This window comes from Prunus dulcis, chromosome 8, assembly GCF_902201215.1.
Source record: "Prunus dulcis chromosome 8, ALMONDv2, whole genome shotgun sequence".
Taxonomy (NCBI): Eukaryota; Viridiplantae; Streptophyta; class Magnoliopsida; order Rosales; family Rosaceae; genus Prunus; species Prunus dulcis.
In genome coordinates, this window is record NC_047657.1 from 695,054 (window position 1) to 713,991 (window position 18,938).

The 18,938-nt window shown below is 39.7% G+C and overlaps 2 protein-coding genes across 2 annotated transcripts; one reads left to right on the top strand and one right to left on the bottom strand.

Annotated features, from left to right (window-relative positions):
* Positions 1 to 2,678: 2,678 nt before the first annotated feature.
* On the top strand, positions 2,679 to 5,540 carry LOC117636385 (disease resistance protein RPM1-like). Its single transcript, XM_034370860.1, has 2 exons — positions 2,679 to 5,101; positions 5,317 to 5,540. Exon 1 carries the CDS (start codon positions 2,709 to 2,711, stop codon positions 5,097 to 5,099), a length of 2,391 nt encoding a protein of 796 aa, XP_034226751.1. The 5' UTR covers positions 2,679 to 2,708; the 3' UTR covers positions 5,100 to 5,101; positions 5,317 to 5,540.
* Positions 5,541 to 8,677: 3,137 nt separating this feature from the next.
* On the bottom strand, positions 8,678 to 15,460 carry LOC117636818 (probable methyltransferase PMT24). The gene is made up of 9 exons (XM_034371496.1): positions 15,200 to 15,460; positions 13,290 to 14,377; positions 13,057 to 13,206; positions 12,001 to 12,271; positions 11,816 to 11,926; positions 11,531 to 11,705; positions 10,127 to 10,396; positions 9,506 to 9,700; positions 8,678 to 9,384 (listed from the first exon to the last, which is right to left on the bottom strand). The coding sequence occupies exons 2-9, from the start codon at positions 14,334 to 14,336 to the stop codon at positions 9,156 to 9,158; spliced, it is 2,448 nt and encodes an 815-aa protein (XP_034227387.1). The 5' UTR covers positions 14,337 to 14,377; positions 15,200 to 15,460; the 3' UTR covers positions 8,678 to 9,155.
* Positions 15,461 to 18,938: the final 3,478 nt, after the last annotated feature.

An 18,938-nucleotide genomic window follows, 5' to 3' on the forward strand; every position in this document is an offset into this window, starting at 1 on the left:
AAATGTTCATGGGGTGAGCTACTTATGCCGTCAAATTTATCAAATATAGGCCGTTGATAACCCTTCGGGAATGGTATGGCGTCATAGTGAGAAGGGAAAGGTTTTCGATACCCTTGAACAGGAGATGCTATAGACAATTGGAACTCACGAATTCCTTCAGCAATTAACACCTTTATGTCATTTGGGGAAATTGTGCTCGTAGAGCTTTCTGCTTTTTCCTCTTTTGTTTGTTGTTCTTGGGCGGTCGATTCATTTGTTTTGCCCATGTCTTGCTCACCTATGATGTTTTTTCCTTTCAGCCGAGCGGATAATAACGCTATTTCCGCGTCTTTTTCTGCCAACTTCTGCTGCATTTCCCTTCGCAGGTCTTGCATCATTTCTTGGATTAAAGGTAACTGGTCCTCAGTATTAGAAGTACCAGTCATCATGACTTGCATGCTTTCCACTCCCTCATGAAGTTTGGCCCCTTGGGATGATATACAATCATTCTCTTGAGTTTGAAATACAGGATCATCATAGAGAGGATTCCATTGCAAATAATCATCCAAGGTTGAGCTTAGACTGGATAACTCGGGAATAATTGTCCCAACCATGTTTCGGGATTTAGAACGAGTCAATGGACCCACGTAGGTCCTCGACTGATCTTGAGGTTTTGGGACTCCCCCTTGTGATACGGGAATTTGATCCCTTGAAACATCAGTTATCTTCACCTTTTCCACGCGTTTCCTTTGTGGATGAGGTATGTTCACCACCTTCTTTTTCATGACGATGGCTCTGCTTTTACCCTTAGGAGAACATGGGTAAACCTCTTGTAATGTGGATTCCACAACATGGGCTCTAAGGCTTGATGGAGGTTCGGCCTCTTGGACCTCAACGTTCTTCACGAAAGTGTCCTTTTGACCTTCATCTCTAGATTCGTTGGTGGAAGTCACCATAACAGAATCTGTAGGATATAGGTTGACTGGAATTGATCCAATCATGATTTGGACAATTCGGGAAGTATTTGTTCTCTTGGGAGTCGGCACAGCCAAGGTGGTTAAGGTGTTTTTGCCCTCAGTCATTATTGGGCTTGTCCCAGAAAGCTGGGATAAGATTGCCTCAATAGACTCTTTTTTTGCTTCTTTCTTTCTTAAAGCACGGGCAGCCCTCTTTCTTCCATTTCGGAGAGCGTTCTTGGATGGAGTTTTCTTCAATTGGGTTTTGACGACCTTAGGAGTGACCTGAGGTCTGGCCCTGAATGGGCTTTGGCACAGCGCACTTGACGAGGCTCTCACGAACAATGAAAGTCTTTTTGAACCCTACGCGTTTGGTGCACGCATTCTTGGTAGTTTCAATTTTGTGGAAGAAAATCGTTACTTGTGGTGCCATGGTATCTGGTTTTGTTAACCTGTGAAAAACACAAACAAACATTAGTCACTTTATGATTGGAGATGAAAAGGTAAATGGGTCCCACCGGGCGTGCCAAAAATTATGTTGAAGGAAAATGGTGATCTTCCTAATATAATTTCACCACCACTAATTAAATAATGGGGTTTTATTATTTTAGGTTCGACCCATTCGAGACGCAAGTCTCTTAATTACAATCCCTTGCTTCAAGGGAAAACCCTTTGATTCCATCATAAAGAAACAGAACGTGTGTGTTTGATTTTGCAGCTGCTCCCAAGTCCAACCTCAGGATGCCTACGTATCCTTTGCGGGAATCAAGCCACTCGTAGTTCAAAGATTCATGATGAATAAATGACTCATCACAAAACGAAGAATTTGAATGGGTTTGATTGAGGAGTTTGAGTGAATTTAGCTGAATAAACCAGGGATTCGATATGGAAATATGTTTGGGATGGTTGCATCTAGATTGAATCTCTAGATTGCCTACGTACCCTTTTAAAGGGATCAAACCAACGTAGTTCGAAATGATTTGTTTGATGGTAGATATTTGATTTGGGGAATCAAATTTGGTTGCGGTTGTGTCTATTGGGATGTTAGACTGCCTACGTACCCTTGATGGGATCAAACCTGCGTAGTTCCAAGAATTTAGAAATTAATGGGTAAGTGTGGCCCAATAATTTAGAGTTGGTGTCTTTGAGACGATTTGAAGATTTTCATAGGTAGATGACCTATGGGAAAAATTAGAAATTAATGGGTATGTATGGCCCAATAATTTAGAATTTGTATATTTGAGATAATTTGGGGATTTTCATAGGTAGGTATCCTATGGGAAAATTTTGAAATTAATGGGTGAGTGTGGCCCTTTAATTGAGAATTTGTGTTTAAGATATTTGAATTTAATCTCATTGGAATTTTCATGGGTAGATGACCCATGGGAAATTTTGGAATGGTTTTGTACCATTTTTATTGTTAATGTCCAAAGAAAATTAAAAGGGGCATTTTAATGAGCCCATTAAGGATTAATCCATCAACCACATAATTTATTTGGACCAACCCATGAAATATTTTGGGCTTTTGAGAGTTAATGGGTAATTTGTTTTTTGGACCTTTTGTTTATGGGCCAACTAAAAGGCCCGAAAAACAAATTGATGGGTCAATAAAGAAATAAGGATGTTGAAGATATCATCGATGAATTCATGTATCATACGTATGAGCAGCAAAGTAGGGGACGATTTGCAAGGTGGCTCCACAGGACCATTCATATTCCAAAGAATCTCTTCTATCGGCGTAAAATTGCCAACAAGTTACACAAAATCACTAAAATGATCAAGGCCATTCCAGAGAGAAATAAGAGATATGCTCTTGATGGTGTAGTAGGAACAAGTTGGGATGATATTAGCAAATGGGTCAAGAACCAAGCAGTGTCTTCTCTCTTTATTAACGAAGATGAACTCGTCGGGATTGATGGAAAGAAGCAAACATTAACTGCATGGCTGCTCAATGAAGAGCAACACCTAACTGTTGTCTCCGTGGTCGGGATGGGAGGATCCGGGAAAACAACTCTAGTTGCCAAGACCTTCACCAACGAAACTATAAACAGACATTTTGATTCTTATGCTTGGATCACTGTCTCCCGAACTTATGTGATTGAAGACTTGTTTCGGAGCTTGATCAAAGAACTCCACCAAACAAGGAATGAAGATGTCCCTGCAGACCTGATATCCATGGGCTACAGAGACTTGCTACAACTTCTGGTGAACTACCTGGAGTCTAAAAGGTACCTAGTAGTACTGGATGACGTGTGGGATATCAAACTTTGGAGAGAAATAAGGATATCACTTCCAGATAGACAGCTTGGAAGTCGAATCATGCTTACAACTCGAAAAGAAGACATAGCATTCCATTGTTTTGGAGTTGAAAGCCATGTTCACTGTATGCAACCCCTGGAAAAGAATTACGCTTGGGAGCTTTTCAGCAGGAAATCATTCTCTACCTTTGATGGTAATTGTTGTCCACCAGAGCTTGAAAAATTAGCTTGGGAACTCATGGAAAAGTGTAAAGGCCTACCTCTAGCTATCATAGCTTTAGGTGGTCTCATGTCTTCCAAGAAATCAGCTGCGGAGTGGAGTAAAGTCTACAATGGCTTAAATTGGCATCTAACAAGCCATCATTTGTTAGAACCTGTGAAGAGCATCTTGTTACTTAGTTTCAATGATTTGCCATATCGCTTGAAGCATTGTTTTCTATATTGTTCCCTTTTTCCAGAAGATTATTTGATTCGAAGGAAAAGGCTCATTAGGTTATGGATAGCTGAAGGATTTGTTGAACATGCTAGAGGGGTCACACCTGAACAAGTTGCAGATAGCTATCTTATGGAACTCATTTTTCGTAACATGCTACAAGTTGTAGAGAGGAATGAAACCGGTAGGCCAAAATCATGTAAGATGCATGACCTTATGCGAGAGCTTGCTCTGTCAACATCTGAGAAAGAAAAATTTTCTGTTGTACATGATGGGAAAGAAGTACTGGAAGACGTTGGAGCCCGCCGTTTGTCAATCCAAACAACCCAAGGAGGAATTGAATCTTGCATTGGTATGTCACGCCCTCGTTCTTTTCTTGTATTCGTTACTGGCATATTCTCATTTTCTTTCTCAAAGTCATTGCCTTCTGGATTCAAATTGTCGAGGGTTTTAGATTTGGAGGATGTCCAAATTGATAAGCTGCCACATAATTTAGTGTACTTATTCAACTTAAGATACTTAAGTTTGAAGGGAACTCAAATTAAGGAGCTTCCAAAAGCCATAGGACTGCTCCGCAACCTTCAGACATTGAACATCCTCAATACTAAGATAGAGGTACTTCCTAGAGGTATTTCCAAGTTGCAAAACCTGCGCCATCTAATTATGCTCAGTCATTTTGGAAAGAATATGGCTTTCAGAATGGCCAGTGGGACAAGAGTGCCATTGAATATTAGTAAGCTGAAGAAATTGGAAGTTTTGTCATTTGTTGAATCAGAAGGAAACATTATAAGGCTCATTGGAAATATGACTCAACTTACAAAGCTTGGCATTACGAATGTAAAAGAGAGAGACGCAATGGACCTATGTGATTCAATTCAAAAGTTGAAGCTACTTCAGTACTTGGGTTTAGGGGTAAGTGGCGAGGAGGAGTTTCTTGACATCAATGCATTATCTTCACCTCCTCCACACCTTCGAAGGCTTATTTTTGCCAGCAAGCTGCAAAAGGTACCACCTTGGTTCTCTTCACTCCAGAACCTTACATGTCTGCGTCTTTATTGGACGAGACTTGAGGAGGATTTACTACCTCATATTGAAGCATTGCCATGTCTGGGACGTCTTGCACTTGTCAATGCCTATGTTGGTAATGAGCTGTGTTTCAACAGAGGCTTTCCAAAGCTTACTATTCTGGAGTTGTTTAATTTCCCCTTATTGAATAAGATAACTATAGCAGAAGGGGTGATGAGGAATCTCCGGTTATTAACACTTGTTAGATGTATGGAGTTAAAGGCATTGCCACAGGGTTTTGAATACCTTAGTAGGCTAGAAACACTTGAATTGTTGTCTGTTTCAATGCAACTTATAGAGTCCATACAAGAAGGAGGTGTGGATCATCCAATGGTAAAACACATCACCGTCATTACAACTTATCGTTTGACATGCTTGACAAGAGCTTATCATAATTCATCCACATGAAGGTACGTTAAGTCTTTTCTTGCTAGAAGGCATCTAATTTGAACTGTTCTAATAGAAATTGTTCGAAATTATTCCAAGTTAACATTTTGGTGAAGCCATATAATTTATTCATGGACCAAATACTAAATCCTTAATAGTTAGTTTCTTTAGCATAATATAAGCATTGAAATTTCATCCGATTTCCATCCTGGTTTCATAATGCTCTTTTTTTCTGCAGAATCTAGGCTGAGAGGTGAAGATTCAATCCTGTTTGCGCCAGGAAGAGCCCTTTCTGTTGTGAAGCTGCAAACACTAAATCTTATTTTGTTTTGTTAATGCTTGAATCAAGTAATACCAAGACACTCTGCTCATAGATTGCATTTTCAGTACTGTCTGTTTGTATGTCTTGTAATATTGTTGGAGATTGACTCACTTTAGTAGCAATTGATAAAAGATTTGAGCATTGCATTCTTTTTTGTTTCTTTTGTGTTTCAATTGATGAAAGATATGCTACTACTTCTGCTCAGGCCTGCATAATTTTTTCACAACACTAGCCTAGACATTCGTTTCTAGCTTTGAAGCTGTAAATATTTAGCCACCCCCCCATCCCCAGAAATTTCAATTCATTTACTGTTATTTTTAATTTAGCACCTCAAAACCAACCAAGTAAAGAATTCATATGTGTTAGTTTTATTCCCAAGTTGAGTAACTGAAATTTATATATACAAGAAAATTATTAACTCATAAAGATGTTTTCACCAAGAAAGTGAAGGAAGCAATATGTTAGTTTGAGTAAGTCATTTTGAGAGGAAATTAGATACAGATTACACAAGTCGTAACGAGGAAGAAGTACAAAGATGAACATTATTTAAGAGAGATACATAGGCATTATCCTACTGTCCCGAAATTATGATTGCTAATTCATCCTGTCCAAAAATTAATCTACTCTGTGATCTTTACAACATACTGTACTGCAGACTAAGTCAAAAGAAATCTACAAAAATATAATTTTGTTCATAAGCACCTCATCAGACCAGCATATCTCAATTTGATAACTGATTTCAAAGCGGCGTATGGTTCCCTCTGATTGGTGCAGCATTGCGGATTGCGTTTCTGGCTGTTACCTAGAGATAGAATTGAAACTAAAGTTCTTCATAGCACTGTGGCTAGACTTTTCCATCTGATGAGGGGAGTTTTCTATGAGCTTCCAAGGCCTTGGAGGAAGATTTAGTGGCCGAATTCGTGCCTTTGGAGGGAGATGAGGAAGGAGTTGGTAGCTTCTTGGGCAGCATCTGTTGCCAACAGTCCTTAGGCAACCTTGATGCTTCTGAGAGAACAATGAAAGCAACAAGAGTGAAGAGCAAGCACTTGTGCCTCCAAGAACCTGACATGTTGAATAATACTCTGGGAATTGACAGGCACTGTGCTGCTTTAACATCCTAAGATGGCAGCTTTAGAGCATTGGTGGCAGCAGACAGGTTGAGTAATGTATGGAGACTGCCAACTTGATTGTTTGAGGAAAGTATGCCAATGGCAGACAATAGGGTATTTGATAATTCTAAACCTCTTTAAGCAGCTCATGTTGTTGCTCCTATTGCGTACTAGAAGCAGAATCTCTTTGAGTGAGAAAGTGAGGAATTTGAGGGTTCTTTAAAAAAAAAAAACATTCTCATTGGACCCCTCATTTTGGTTGGATATAAAATTAATTCTTCTATGTCTGGTAACAAATCCTTATTGTCAGAGTTGTTCAAAGTGGTATAATTGGTAATGCCACTTGGAAAATTTGTGACCTAACCAGAACAAGATCTTCACATTGTCATGATGTATGATGCATTATGCATTGGTTTGGGTACAGAAATCTGGTTTATCTTACTGATAATTTCTTTGTTAATTTTAAACAAATTAAATTCATTAATTTCTTTGTTGTCAAGCAAGCAATGACAGTTACACCTTCATCAAACTAATTAAACTCAATGAGCTATGCATCATTCATGGAAATATAGGTAATTTGTTGAAGCCATTTAAGCCTATGGTTGAGAACCCCAACATACAATTATAGCATTATTGTTCATACTAAATTTCAATCATGCAAACATGAGGGAGAGAGTTTCCTTTTCATTTTCTTAGATTACTCACAGCCAAACAAACAAGCCTAGCTAATATAAAGTTGATGAGTAAATTTTTTAAAGAGTTCAAAAGAAGCATCTTGATACTTTTGTATGCTATTTTGCCAACAAAGAAATTAGTTTTACAACAAAAAGGTGATGGCTATCAATGGTGTCAGTTAGATATTAGTATATTTTTATGAAAAGGGTTGTGATTAGATAAGCACAATTTCCTAGTTAATGGTGCACCTTAGTTGAAAAGTGAAGTTCAGTCAGACAAGCAAGCAACGGAAAACATTAATCAAACTACTCGTACTTAAGTCAAAAGGTATAGTCGAGGCTTCCTCTAAAATTTAATATTTGAAGAGCTTGTAATTTAAGTGTTTAAAAGTATTTATCTGTACATCTTAAGTCTTAGGGTCGATTTCTCCTCTTTTATTATCGCTTTATATTAAAAATTAAAAAAAAATTAATTGAAATCAATCACTATTTAAAACAAGAACTTCTAAGGCTGCTCACACTTCCAATTTGTCATTATAAAATCACAGTCCCGATCTCTTGGACCACAGGAGTTCAAGAGATTGTGATCACTCACCGTTGGATATTAATCCAATGGTTTAAAATGATATATATAAATGCAATATGACATAAATGATTATTACCCGATTCAAGTCATAAATGAGTGAACCGTTGAATTTACATCTAACGGTGAATGACCATAAATCTCTTGGACTACAGAGGTCCAAGAGATCAGGACTGTATAAAATCAATATATATATATATATATATATATATATATATATGTAATGAGCGTAGAATGACAACTGAGAATATGAATTACGATTTTTTTTTTCTTTCTTAAATGCTAAGAAATTTGTAGGCCTATATAGGGTGATGCCATTGCAGAGAAGCAGTCCCTATACAAAATAAATTTGCAGCGCATGTGTGTGAGAATTATAAAATCGTAAAAGTTGGAAGAATGTCGGGTGAAAGATAATGTTTTAATCTATGCATGCAGGCCCATTCGAGACAAGAGGAGTTGGAAGGAGATGGACACTGTACTCTATCTCAAAGTGGTAGGGTCCATTCTCACTCAAACTACTGCACATGTCTTACTGCTCACTAATTTAATTTGGTCTAACTAACTAATTTCCAAATCATTTTTTTCCTCCGCCCTGATTTTTGTTGGATATTTGTCTCTGGGTTATAGCTACTTATCTGCTCTCAAAACCGGTGTGCAAAACCGGTGTGCAAAAGGAGAAACATTTGCATGAAACGGGAATGCTATTTTTGGCTAATAATATTGTGACATTCATGATAACTTTTTTACGTGACAAATCATTATTAATTGGGACAGCAAAATAGTGTTATTCTCGTTGCAACCAAATTTTTTCTCATACAAAAGGGAAACGCAAATAAGAAAATAAGTAATGCGGATACAAAGAAGTCCAATATAACACTATATGTTCATAATGCTTTGCACGACCAAAGACAAACTCAAACACACCTAGATATAAATTAGGTTTTTTAGTTGCCATAACTCCGAACCTATACGAAGGTCGTGGAAAATGCCAACACAATTTCATAACACCACCTACTAATTAACCTCTCCCAGCATGGAGATGCACTTTTGGTAGTAGAGTAAGAAAAGAGCAGTAACATACCAAAAGACTACAATAAAATGCGTTTGAGTGGTTGACTGCCATTTATACTCAGAACATTAAGATACAAAAATTCTAAGCCCAATCCCTCCATTGAAGGGGCATAAGTTCCCTTAGCAACTAGAAAATGAGACGAGAACTTTATCGGGCGTCTGAAAGAATAATCAATTATGCGAACTTTACATATTAACGTATTACTTCATGTATAGTCCTTATAATTTAGTGCCTAAGCGAACAAAAGAACACTTGAACAGACTATACTTCCAGCATTGACTAAGCCTTTACCCAGTCAAAGACACAGATCGAAACATTTAGGCAATTGCTGACAAAATTGTTTCTTTCTCTGCAGGACGCCAAAATGTCTTCTGAATGCATAGCAAACCCTCATTGTCTTTCGAATACGTAAATCGGATGTCCCACTGCAGAGATTTAGCCATGCTCTCAACCTCGTTTAAGGTTTCAGCATTGTCCCATATGATTAGCTTCCCTTCTGGCCTAAGTATCCTATCAACTTCGGCAATCACTGCCACTAAGTTGCATCTGTAGCCAGAATACCATAAACGCATTGTATCAGACGACACGTTTGGAGGTCTTTGTTGTGATTAAAACAGCAGTAAATGTGTTTTTATAAATAATCATAGGAAAATGCTTCATTACATACCTTTTTTTCAGGACGGAGAATAGATGATCTGCATGTAGAAGATCATAAGTTCTGGGGTAGGTACTGAACGACTCACACCAATCATGATATATCCCAGTTAAACCACGCTCAAAAATTATCGGGAGTGTGTCACGGGAGTCAACTGGGACTACATTCATAACCCATACTTTCAAGTCTTTTAGTGCTGCAGCAAACCTAAAAGCATTGCCAAAAAAAGTCAGACTTATGTGAAAGATTTCAAAATTCTTTACTACACTGGAAAAAAGAAACATTTGCACAAGAGAAATAAGAATAACAAAACGAAGCTGAAAAGGGGATCATTATTTTCTGGAAAGAATATGACATGCAATTCGTACTGATCTGAACTTTTCGACCATGTGTTCCATCTAAGGCCATCAATATTTTTCACCTTCAGCCCCTAAGACGTTCAAAATATAAAGTATTACCAATACTAAACTAAACCTTTTGTAATCGGCAGTAGTCATTAGGTATATATGGAAACAATAATTTCAATCAAAGCAACAGAAAAGAAGAGGGGGTGTGGAATAGCAGAAAGAGGGTGACCTGGGTGATTTAAGGTAGTGATGGGAAAAAGAAATTAAAAGATTAAAAATTGCTTACCCTCCGTATACAGCTCTCATGTCCATGACATTCCTAACAGAAGACCAGTTGATTCCCATCCCATTCAAATATGTCTCGGAAACAACTTTTTTCCAATGCTTGTAGTCAGAAATGAAATCCTCTGGGGCAGATTTTCCATCAACATCAAGCTGAGACTTTAACCAGTATGGTGGTTTTTCCAACCTTAATGGCCATTTTGGAGGCCACTGAGACCCACGGTTTAAGACATCCTCCGGCACTTTGTGCATGCATGCCTCTAGTGAAACATTCCTGATGATGCAGAAATAAAATGGAACACTTAACAGTGTTGGAAATTTAACTCATGGGGAATACTATAAAGGAACTTTTAACTACATATAGGTATTCAAAGATGTGAAGTATTTTCTGAGCCACATTTGACAATGTTTAGCAGGCCAACTTAGAATAAAGGCGGACTTGAAAACTATAGTGGCATCAATTTCTATTTATTTCTGTTCATATGAAAACTTATGACCTAGATTTTATTTAACAACTCAGAAATTATGAAAAGGGAAGATGCTATCAATCAAAGCTCTTTCAGTTCAACATGTTAGTCACTCTCAAAAGGGCAAGTACAACTTAAAGATTTGGAATGATATTTATGCATCTCAAGTTCACGACATTGGAGAATTTTCTGCACTACAAAATCCTTTTGTTTTTCAGACTGCAAAATCCTTCACATTGCTAATGAATTTTCAAGGGATACACAAAACCCAAAACGTAAAACTTCATAAAAATTCAGGTTTGAAAACAAAAACTTATTGCCGAAAAGACACTCCAAATATGGTCCTAGTAAGCGACATATGAGTCACAATTGCTTAGCTTAGAGCAAATTGGTTATATACGTATAACAAGACTAACATATAACCTGATGCCTAAAAGAAATTTAAAATCTTCAATGCACGTTAGCCATAAAGGAAACTGATTCATGTGAATAACCTGATATGCCACACATTACTTTAAAAAGTTAGTACATTATTAAATTATATTTATAGCACCATTTAAGAAATAAATATTGATACCTATAAGTAGTCGTCATCATAGCGAATTTATATTAGTTACCAAACATTACTATACAGACAACAGAAGAAAAAGAAAAATATCAGCATTCTTCTAAAATCTGACATGGCAAATGTTATTGAGATCCAAAATCATTTTATTTTACCAATGCATCATATCGAGTAGCAAACGTACACATTAGGTAATCTAGTATTTATTTTTGGCACTATACAAATTATCATTGTATTAAAAATGTCCATACAAAAACTTTTTCTGAATATTTTTTATCTTTCTTTGATGTCACTTCCAATTTCCATACTAGCGGCCACCAATAACAAACACAGAGAAACGCCAATACTACAATATTTGGACAAAAAGGTAAAGTACCAGCTAGTATTTGGATCATCAGATTCACTGCATAGAGGAGGGTCATTGCGTGCTCTTTCATTGTAGCACTCATTGGTAGAAGGTTTTCTATATATGGCAGCAGCCACTCCATTAAGTCTGTCCTTTTTAATCACCAACAGATCCCAGCACATTGACTTTGTTAATTTAGACATCGCTGCCAATAATTACCATGAGAGTGAGAATATGTTAGATAGGATCAACCAAAACATACAACTCGCTTCAGAGGGAAGGGAAAAAGGAAAAAAGAAAAAGGAAGTATTCTACCTTTCCAAATGCCAACATCTTCAGGAAGCTTTTGGTAAACAGGAGTAGCAGACCAGACAAAGTAACCACCAGGTCGCAAGACACGATTAAGCTCCAGGAGAAGTTTACCACCTGCAATGTAACTCGAATTATATCTCCAGAACAATGCGGACTAAGAAAATAAATAAATAAATTGCAAACATTACCTTCAATATGCCAAGGGACTCTACAGCGTGCACAGTGGACAAGATCATACACAGAACTTGGAAAGGGTAGTCTTTTGGTACCCATAACAGCTGATATGGCAGGGATTCCCCGTTCTAGTGCAAATTGTACTTGGGCTTCGTGCTCATCCTTGGGGGCAAATGACATAGCAAGAACATCTCTATCAAATAGAAAACCTCCGAAGCTGGCTACACCACACCCAACATCTAATATCACACGGCTTCTTTTACCCCATGCAATATCAGGAAGAGACTGCATAGCAAAAATGAAATATACATTTTTAGCATCGGAAAAAAAAACACAAAAGTTTCACCAAAAAATAATGCTTTTTTTAATAATTAGACTAAAACTCCGGACCAGTAAGATAATAATGCTAAATACTAGAGTTTTCTTACAAAAGGAACCACAAAAGAAAATAAACATATAAGATCAAGTGAGGCACAATTGAATATTTTTAGACAAATATAATCAAGGTCATACGAATATATTGCTTCCAAAAGAACAGGACTTCACATGAAGCATGGCAAAATGAATACAATGAAATGGACAAGTTGCACGAATGAAGAGATGAAATCAGATGGAACTGCATCCCATAATTCAAACCCACTATTTGGTAATTGTATAAGAAAATATAATTTCAAAATTGTATAAAGGACTAGAGCACACCCACACAGAATCACATAGACACAATCCCAGTCCTGCATACAGGAAAAAAAAAGGGATAAAATAATTCACATTCAGCAAAAAGCCATTAACCAAACCCTCAAAACTGTCCCTATGCCTACAACACAAACATTAATAGGAACAAGTTTGAATGAACACAGGTGCATCCTGAATCACTGATCAATTGGTATGACACATTATGTGTCATGCACAATGTAATATCCTTATCGCCCTACCGCAATATAACTATTACTTGGTGCTGTGAGTGGAATCAGAAATGATATTCCCTTCCCATAAAATTTCTGAAAATATATTTCGGCAAACCAATGTATGACAGGATCTGGAAAATAAGATGATATAACAATAGGACTTACTTTTTGGATAAAATCAATGTAATGAAGAGCACCATTCTTAAACTGAGTTCCACCACCAGGAAATGTGAGGTATTCACCGGTAACTTTAACCCAATTTTGGTGCCCTTTAACTACTGCGAGCTTGGTGTGAGGAACATTGTGGTACCATATCTGCATCATGCACCAAGAACATATTTCAATTGCAAGGATTAAAAAGAGGTAATTGTTATTATTTTACTAGACAGCTGATATACCTTTTCCCTGCTTGTAGGCCACTGAATGGACCGTTTATATCCTTCTGGAAGAGGAACAAGACAGGTCGGGGCTTCATCAGGGCAGTGCCTCTCTCGATGTTCATAGTGCATTGTACTTGGAAGCTTCCTGATAGAACCCCAATTGTCAAGACAAGGGATGTAGTCTGGCCCAGCAGTGACATCACAGAGTTTCCACTTCCACTCATGCCCACTCTTATGTTCAGATAAGGAAGATTGTTGTGTTTCTTTCTCATTCTGCAACTCCACAACTTCAGTTGACCCTTGCTCATTTTCAGCTGTAGTTTCCTGGCTTTCTATGTTATTACTATCACTTTCTTCTGAATTAATGTCTTGATATTTCTCAACATTTCCCTTCTCAGTCTGAATAGTCACTTCATCTTCCTGCTTTATTCCATCAGAAGTCTCGTCTCCCTCCAATTTTTTCTCCCCTTCTTGGAAGTCAGATGCATTTCCAGCTTCTGAATTGGACTCCCCATCTCCTGAACTAGCTTCATGATCATTTGTTTTCCCATCCCCATCATTTTCAGCCTGTGTCTTTGTTTGCTCTTCAGTCTCAAGTTTCTCATCAGATTTCTCCTCTACAAGCTTCTCTTGCTGATTTCCCTCAACACCATTCTCACTTTCTGGCTCAGTCTTCACTTCAGATTCCTCCTTTGAAACCAATTCTTCCTGTTTTTCTTCAGTTGTATTTACAGAAACATCCTCTGCAACATTCTGAGCATTCTTAATATCCAAATGGCTTTCACTCTGTAAATCATTGCCATTGTCATCCCTTTTTATTACAGTTTCTGGTAATTCACCTGAACTGTCTTCGAATTGCTTGGAATCTTTATCAGTTGTCGTTTGCCGTTTTACCTCATTTACGGTCTCCTCAGATGATGAGTCTTGATTCTGAATTGGAACAACCGTTGACATTAACATCCAGACCCCAACTAAGCAAAATGCAACAAATACAACTAGACTGGTCGTCGAACAACAATTCAGTGACCTCCTTCCGTCAACTCGAGAATACTTCCCCACAGCCATCTTTATGAGGTGAAAATTGATATCCCAAATAATAAACACACCTGACAAGGGCAATAACAAAAAAAAACTCAGCTATCCATTATGTTTGTATCTTCAAGCTTGTTTTCTGGAAATTGTTAAGGAAAAAGTGTTTAAACCTTCATGTGGCAACATAATTTTACAATTATTTTTATCTTAATGATTTTAATCACAAACGCAAAAAGAGTAATATAAAAAAACTGTTTTTGAATGAATAAAGGAACCGACAGGCCTTGCACTGCTAAAAGAATATATATGAAAAAGGGCATCCTTGCTAATTTTGATATACAAGAGTAAGAGTGGTAGTGTGTATCATGTCAAATTACGGCTCTGATAGTTTTTCTCTGGCCATAACGAAGGTGATACCTTTTCCTCAAGTAGATTGACAAGTAATAGCAAATTGGATCATAGAATAGGGTGAAGAGAGCTCAACTTTGTTCCAAAGAAAGCAGATAGATCAATTAACAAAGAACAAAGAAATTTCAGAGTAAAAGATCAACTTTTTTTCTGTTGAATTCCATAACGCAACAAGAATATCCTCAAAAACATATTTTTACAAAAAGTGATTATAACCCATTTCATAACGCAATAAACCCAACAAACAGAAAACGAGAGTGGGGGCTCAATAATAAGAACAATGCACTGTTTGGTTGGTGCGAAAGTGCAGGAAAATAAAAGAGAACTGAAACAAGTACATGCTGATGCTGGGAATATTAGAAACTTGGAGGTCTCTTGGCATTGATTCATTAAACAAAAGAGTACTTCGGTCGTGCAAGAAAACGAAGATCTGATCAAATAATGACAAGGGGTAGAGTATCTGAGACAGAGAGTGAGATTTTTCTTACTTGGCTCAGTGGCTGAGAGAAGTGTCGGGTCCTCCTCTTGCTTACTCCATAGTACTAATTGCCTCCTCCTTGAAGAGAGCTTGGTTGGGTCGGTCAGTGGGTCTTTATAATGCTCCCACTACTCTTTCATTTCGAGATATCAATGTATTTAGCATAAATTTGCATATTGCATTGCATTTATTAAAGAATGAAAAATATCTCTCTGTGAGAGAGAAAGAGAGAGAGATCTGCTTCTATTTCAATAACCTTTTTTATGGAATCTGCAGTCTCCACTCCAGCTAAGGTTAAGTTGTAAACCAATGAGCCAATGAAGTCCAAGCAAGCAGATTCAAAGATAGAAGGGCGGTGATCTACCATAATTTTTTCTATTTTTTTTAGAAAAATAAAAAAAGATAAATTCATTTCAATATCTTTCTTTTTCCCAACCAAATGAAAGTAAAAGAAAATTTTAAAAGTTAAATATGATTCTAAAATTGTGAAAGTAATAATTTTCTTGTTTCGACCCTTAGAAATAGAACAAAAGTTAATGTGCAAAATGTGATCCATCATTGAGTCTATTTTCTGCCGAATCTATTTGTATTAGAGGTGTAATTAATAAATGTGGCACAAATAATATTTTTTGAAAAACTTTTAAAGAGCTCAATAAATTGACAAAATAAAATCTGATTCCATTGCAGTCCATGTGCAAAGTCACTTTTGCGATGAAATTGACCAAACTAATGAGAACGTGGGCCTTGGGGCCACCTTATCAAAAAGGTACCCCACTGTGATTGCGTCATGATGCAATCTCAACCGTGCATGCATAATCAGCCGACACAGCCTTGTGCTCAATAACGGCTGAGATTGAGCCATCGCAAGACGTATTTACATTCGGTTCCGAAGGAACTAGAGTATCAGCAATGATGACTAAACAGTTCAGTTCAATAGTTAAATTTATTGAACTGAGGTTTAATGAATTTAATTTTATAGTTCATTTGAAGTGAGTTTGGATTAAATTTACTTACATATTGTTAAATTCAAAGAGATGGGTCAGAGACCCATTACTAATAGTAGTAGATATTGTCTCAAACTTAATCACTTACAAAGTCCAGTAAGTGTGGAGTTTTATCTCAAAATATCTCGATGTTATTAGTAGTAGAACCATTCAATATATTTTGTTTACACCATAATGAACCGAGCAGACCCAGCATCAAAGCGACTAGTACTAAGGCAGCCACGCTTTCTCCCATGCCGAAGGAAGACACACTTCCGAGGTGCCAGACACCTGCCGAAGCTCCCAAATGCCAAACCTAATCTCCAGGACACGTGTCGCCACCACAACGGCTTGCAAAAAGTCCCACATTGGAACTTTGTGCAAAGCTCCCACTTTCACTTCCCTATAAATAGGGAACAATACCCAGGTAAAAAGCAGAACTATTCTCCCACTTTTACTGTTACTCTGCCAGAATTACTACCTGTAACTGACTTAGGCATCGGAGAGCCTTCGGCCGGCACCACACCGGTGTCCGAAGCTTAACGATTGCTTCTCCCACTTTATCTTCTGCAGGTTTCTCACCAACCTATTTCACCAAGGGCCTCAGCTCTCTTCCCTGCTGAAGACCCAGCACATCTAATCACTAAGTTGGACTCAATATTGGCCGGGCCATTTTGAGCATCAACAGTTTGGCGCCGTCTGTGGGAATTCGACACTTGAATCCCTTCTTTCTCTATCATCCCAGCTGGCTCCTTCACCCCTCAGGCCCCGTCGCCTCTTCTTCACCCCACATTCTGCTATGCCGACCGAGGATAGCCGCGATACCCAGCACCATACCCCCCACGAGGGGACTTCCCGAAGGAAATCTCCGGGAGATGCCACTCTCCAGGCAGAAGTGGAGTGCCTCCGCGACAGTATTACTAAGATGTCGGAGAAATACGAGCATCTTCATTGCCGGAATGCTGAGCTAGAGCATGACTATCGTGCTCTAAAGCGGAACCAAGAGAGGACTCGCGCCCAGGATGCCCAACAAGACCTGACCCAGAACGTTGGGCATACTCAGCCGAATCAGCCAGCACATTCCAGCCACAGCTCCCCGGCCCAATCTAGGCTCCGCAAGGGAAAAGACCACCTTCATCCGGCGCAACCCCCGTCACGACCCTTTTGCGTTCCCCCACCGAAGGACCGGCCCCATGAGCCAGTCAGAATCTACCAAGATTGCCGGGATCGCATCTCGGATCGTCAGCCAAGGCCGATCCCTATCCCTGTCCACCTCGAGGACCCACGGGTGGCACACCTGGGCCCATCGCCAGCCCCCGTCCGCGTACCTAACGGAGAAGGTGTCGGGGACTCAGATAGTTGGGAATTCTATAATTCAGAGAACTGGCCAACCCGCCACACTGAGACGCTGGAAGATTGGGAACATTCCCCAGCCCCTGTCTATCCCACCCCCGGGCCTTTGGCACTTGAAACTCTTCCTCATGCCGACCCGGCTATGAGGCTTCTCTTCGAAAAGGTCCGACGCCTGGAGAGCGAGCAACATCGCAGCCATCAACCCCTCTGGGCAAAACCACGGCCAGGGCCCCTTACTGAGCGTATCCTCCACTACCACCAGGAGAAAGATATCCAGCCACTCCGCATCGCTTTCTACACTGGCACGGAGGACCCTCTCACCCACATCCACTCTTTCCAGTCTGCCCTTGGGTGCAAAGGCCTCACTGATGAAGGCATGTGCCTCCTCTTCCCTTCCACCCTCAGCGGCGCGGCCCTGAATTGGTTCTATAGGCTTCCCCCCCGCACCATCAACTCTTTCGATAGTCTGAAGCAGACGTTCCTGGATCATTTTATGATCCAGACTGATCGCCTATACTCTGCCGACGACTTGTACATGCTTCGGCAGGCTGAGGACGAACCTCTTCGAGAGTACGCAGCTCGGTTCAGTCATGAATACTCCCGCTGCCCAGACACTGACGATCGCGCTGCCTTCGGCGCTTTTAAGAGCGGCCTCCGCGAGTCCAACTTCCGCTACCTGGTTCATAGCAATAGTTGGAACACATATACAGAGCTGATGAAGCAGGCGGCGATCCATGCTAAGGCTGAATACTTCAATTCCAAGCGTGGCCCAGCCAACCTGGCGCGCAACACTTTCGCCGATCCTCCACCTGCTTCAGCACCCGCCCCAGCCCCACCTCAGCATTCTACCCCTGCCCCGAGTGCCCAGGACAACCAACAACATAAACGGAAGGATAGCTACCAGCATCCCTTCGGCAATAACAAACGTGGCAGACATGGCAACCACCACCACTCTAGCGGAGGCAACCCTCCTAAGACTGGTGATCGGACCCCTCTTCCCTTCACACCCAGGCCCAGGTTCGAGGTTTTTACGACCCTCAACACCACCTATGAGAACGTCCTGGTGCGTGAAGCCCCCATCATCCCCAAGCCACCCCCCGGAGACCATCCAACAAGCCTATGCCAAACACGGGGGTCTTCTGCCGCTTTCATCAATTCAGCGGCCATGACACCGAGTCTTGTGTTGCGTTGCGCAACATAATTGAAGGGCTCATCCGGGAAGGAAAGCTAGACAACTATGTCCACAACATACCAGCCCCGCCTAACCCTCACCAAAGACAAATCAACATGATCTCCACGATCAGCGGAGGCCCTACCCTGGCTGGCACCTCCAACAACTCCATCAAACATTATGTCCGCTCCACCTATGCGCACCAGGTCTTCAGCACCGAGCAGGGACGCTTGCCGAAGACC

Excerpts from the sequence above, each read along its gene's own strand:
- LOC117636385 (XM_034370860.1), top strand. The coding sequence starts at position 2,709 with ATGATCAAGGCCATTCCAGAGAGAAATAAGAGATATGCTCTTGATGGT.
- LOC117636818 (XM_034371496.1), bottom strand. The coding sequence starts at position 14,336 with ATGGCTGTGGGGAAGTATTCTCGAGTTGACGGAAGGAGGTCACTGAAT. Across the intron at positions 9,701-10,126 it reads ATGAGAGCTGTATACGGAGG|GTTTGCTGCAGCACTAAAAG; the intron begins GTAAGCAATTTT and ends CAATGCTTTTAG. Across the intron at positions 9,385-9,505 it reads TTCTCCGTCCTGAAAAAAAG|ATGCAACTTAGTGGCAGTGA; the intron begins GTATGTAATGAA and ends TTCTGGCTACAG.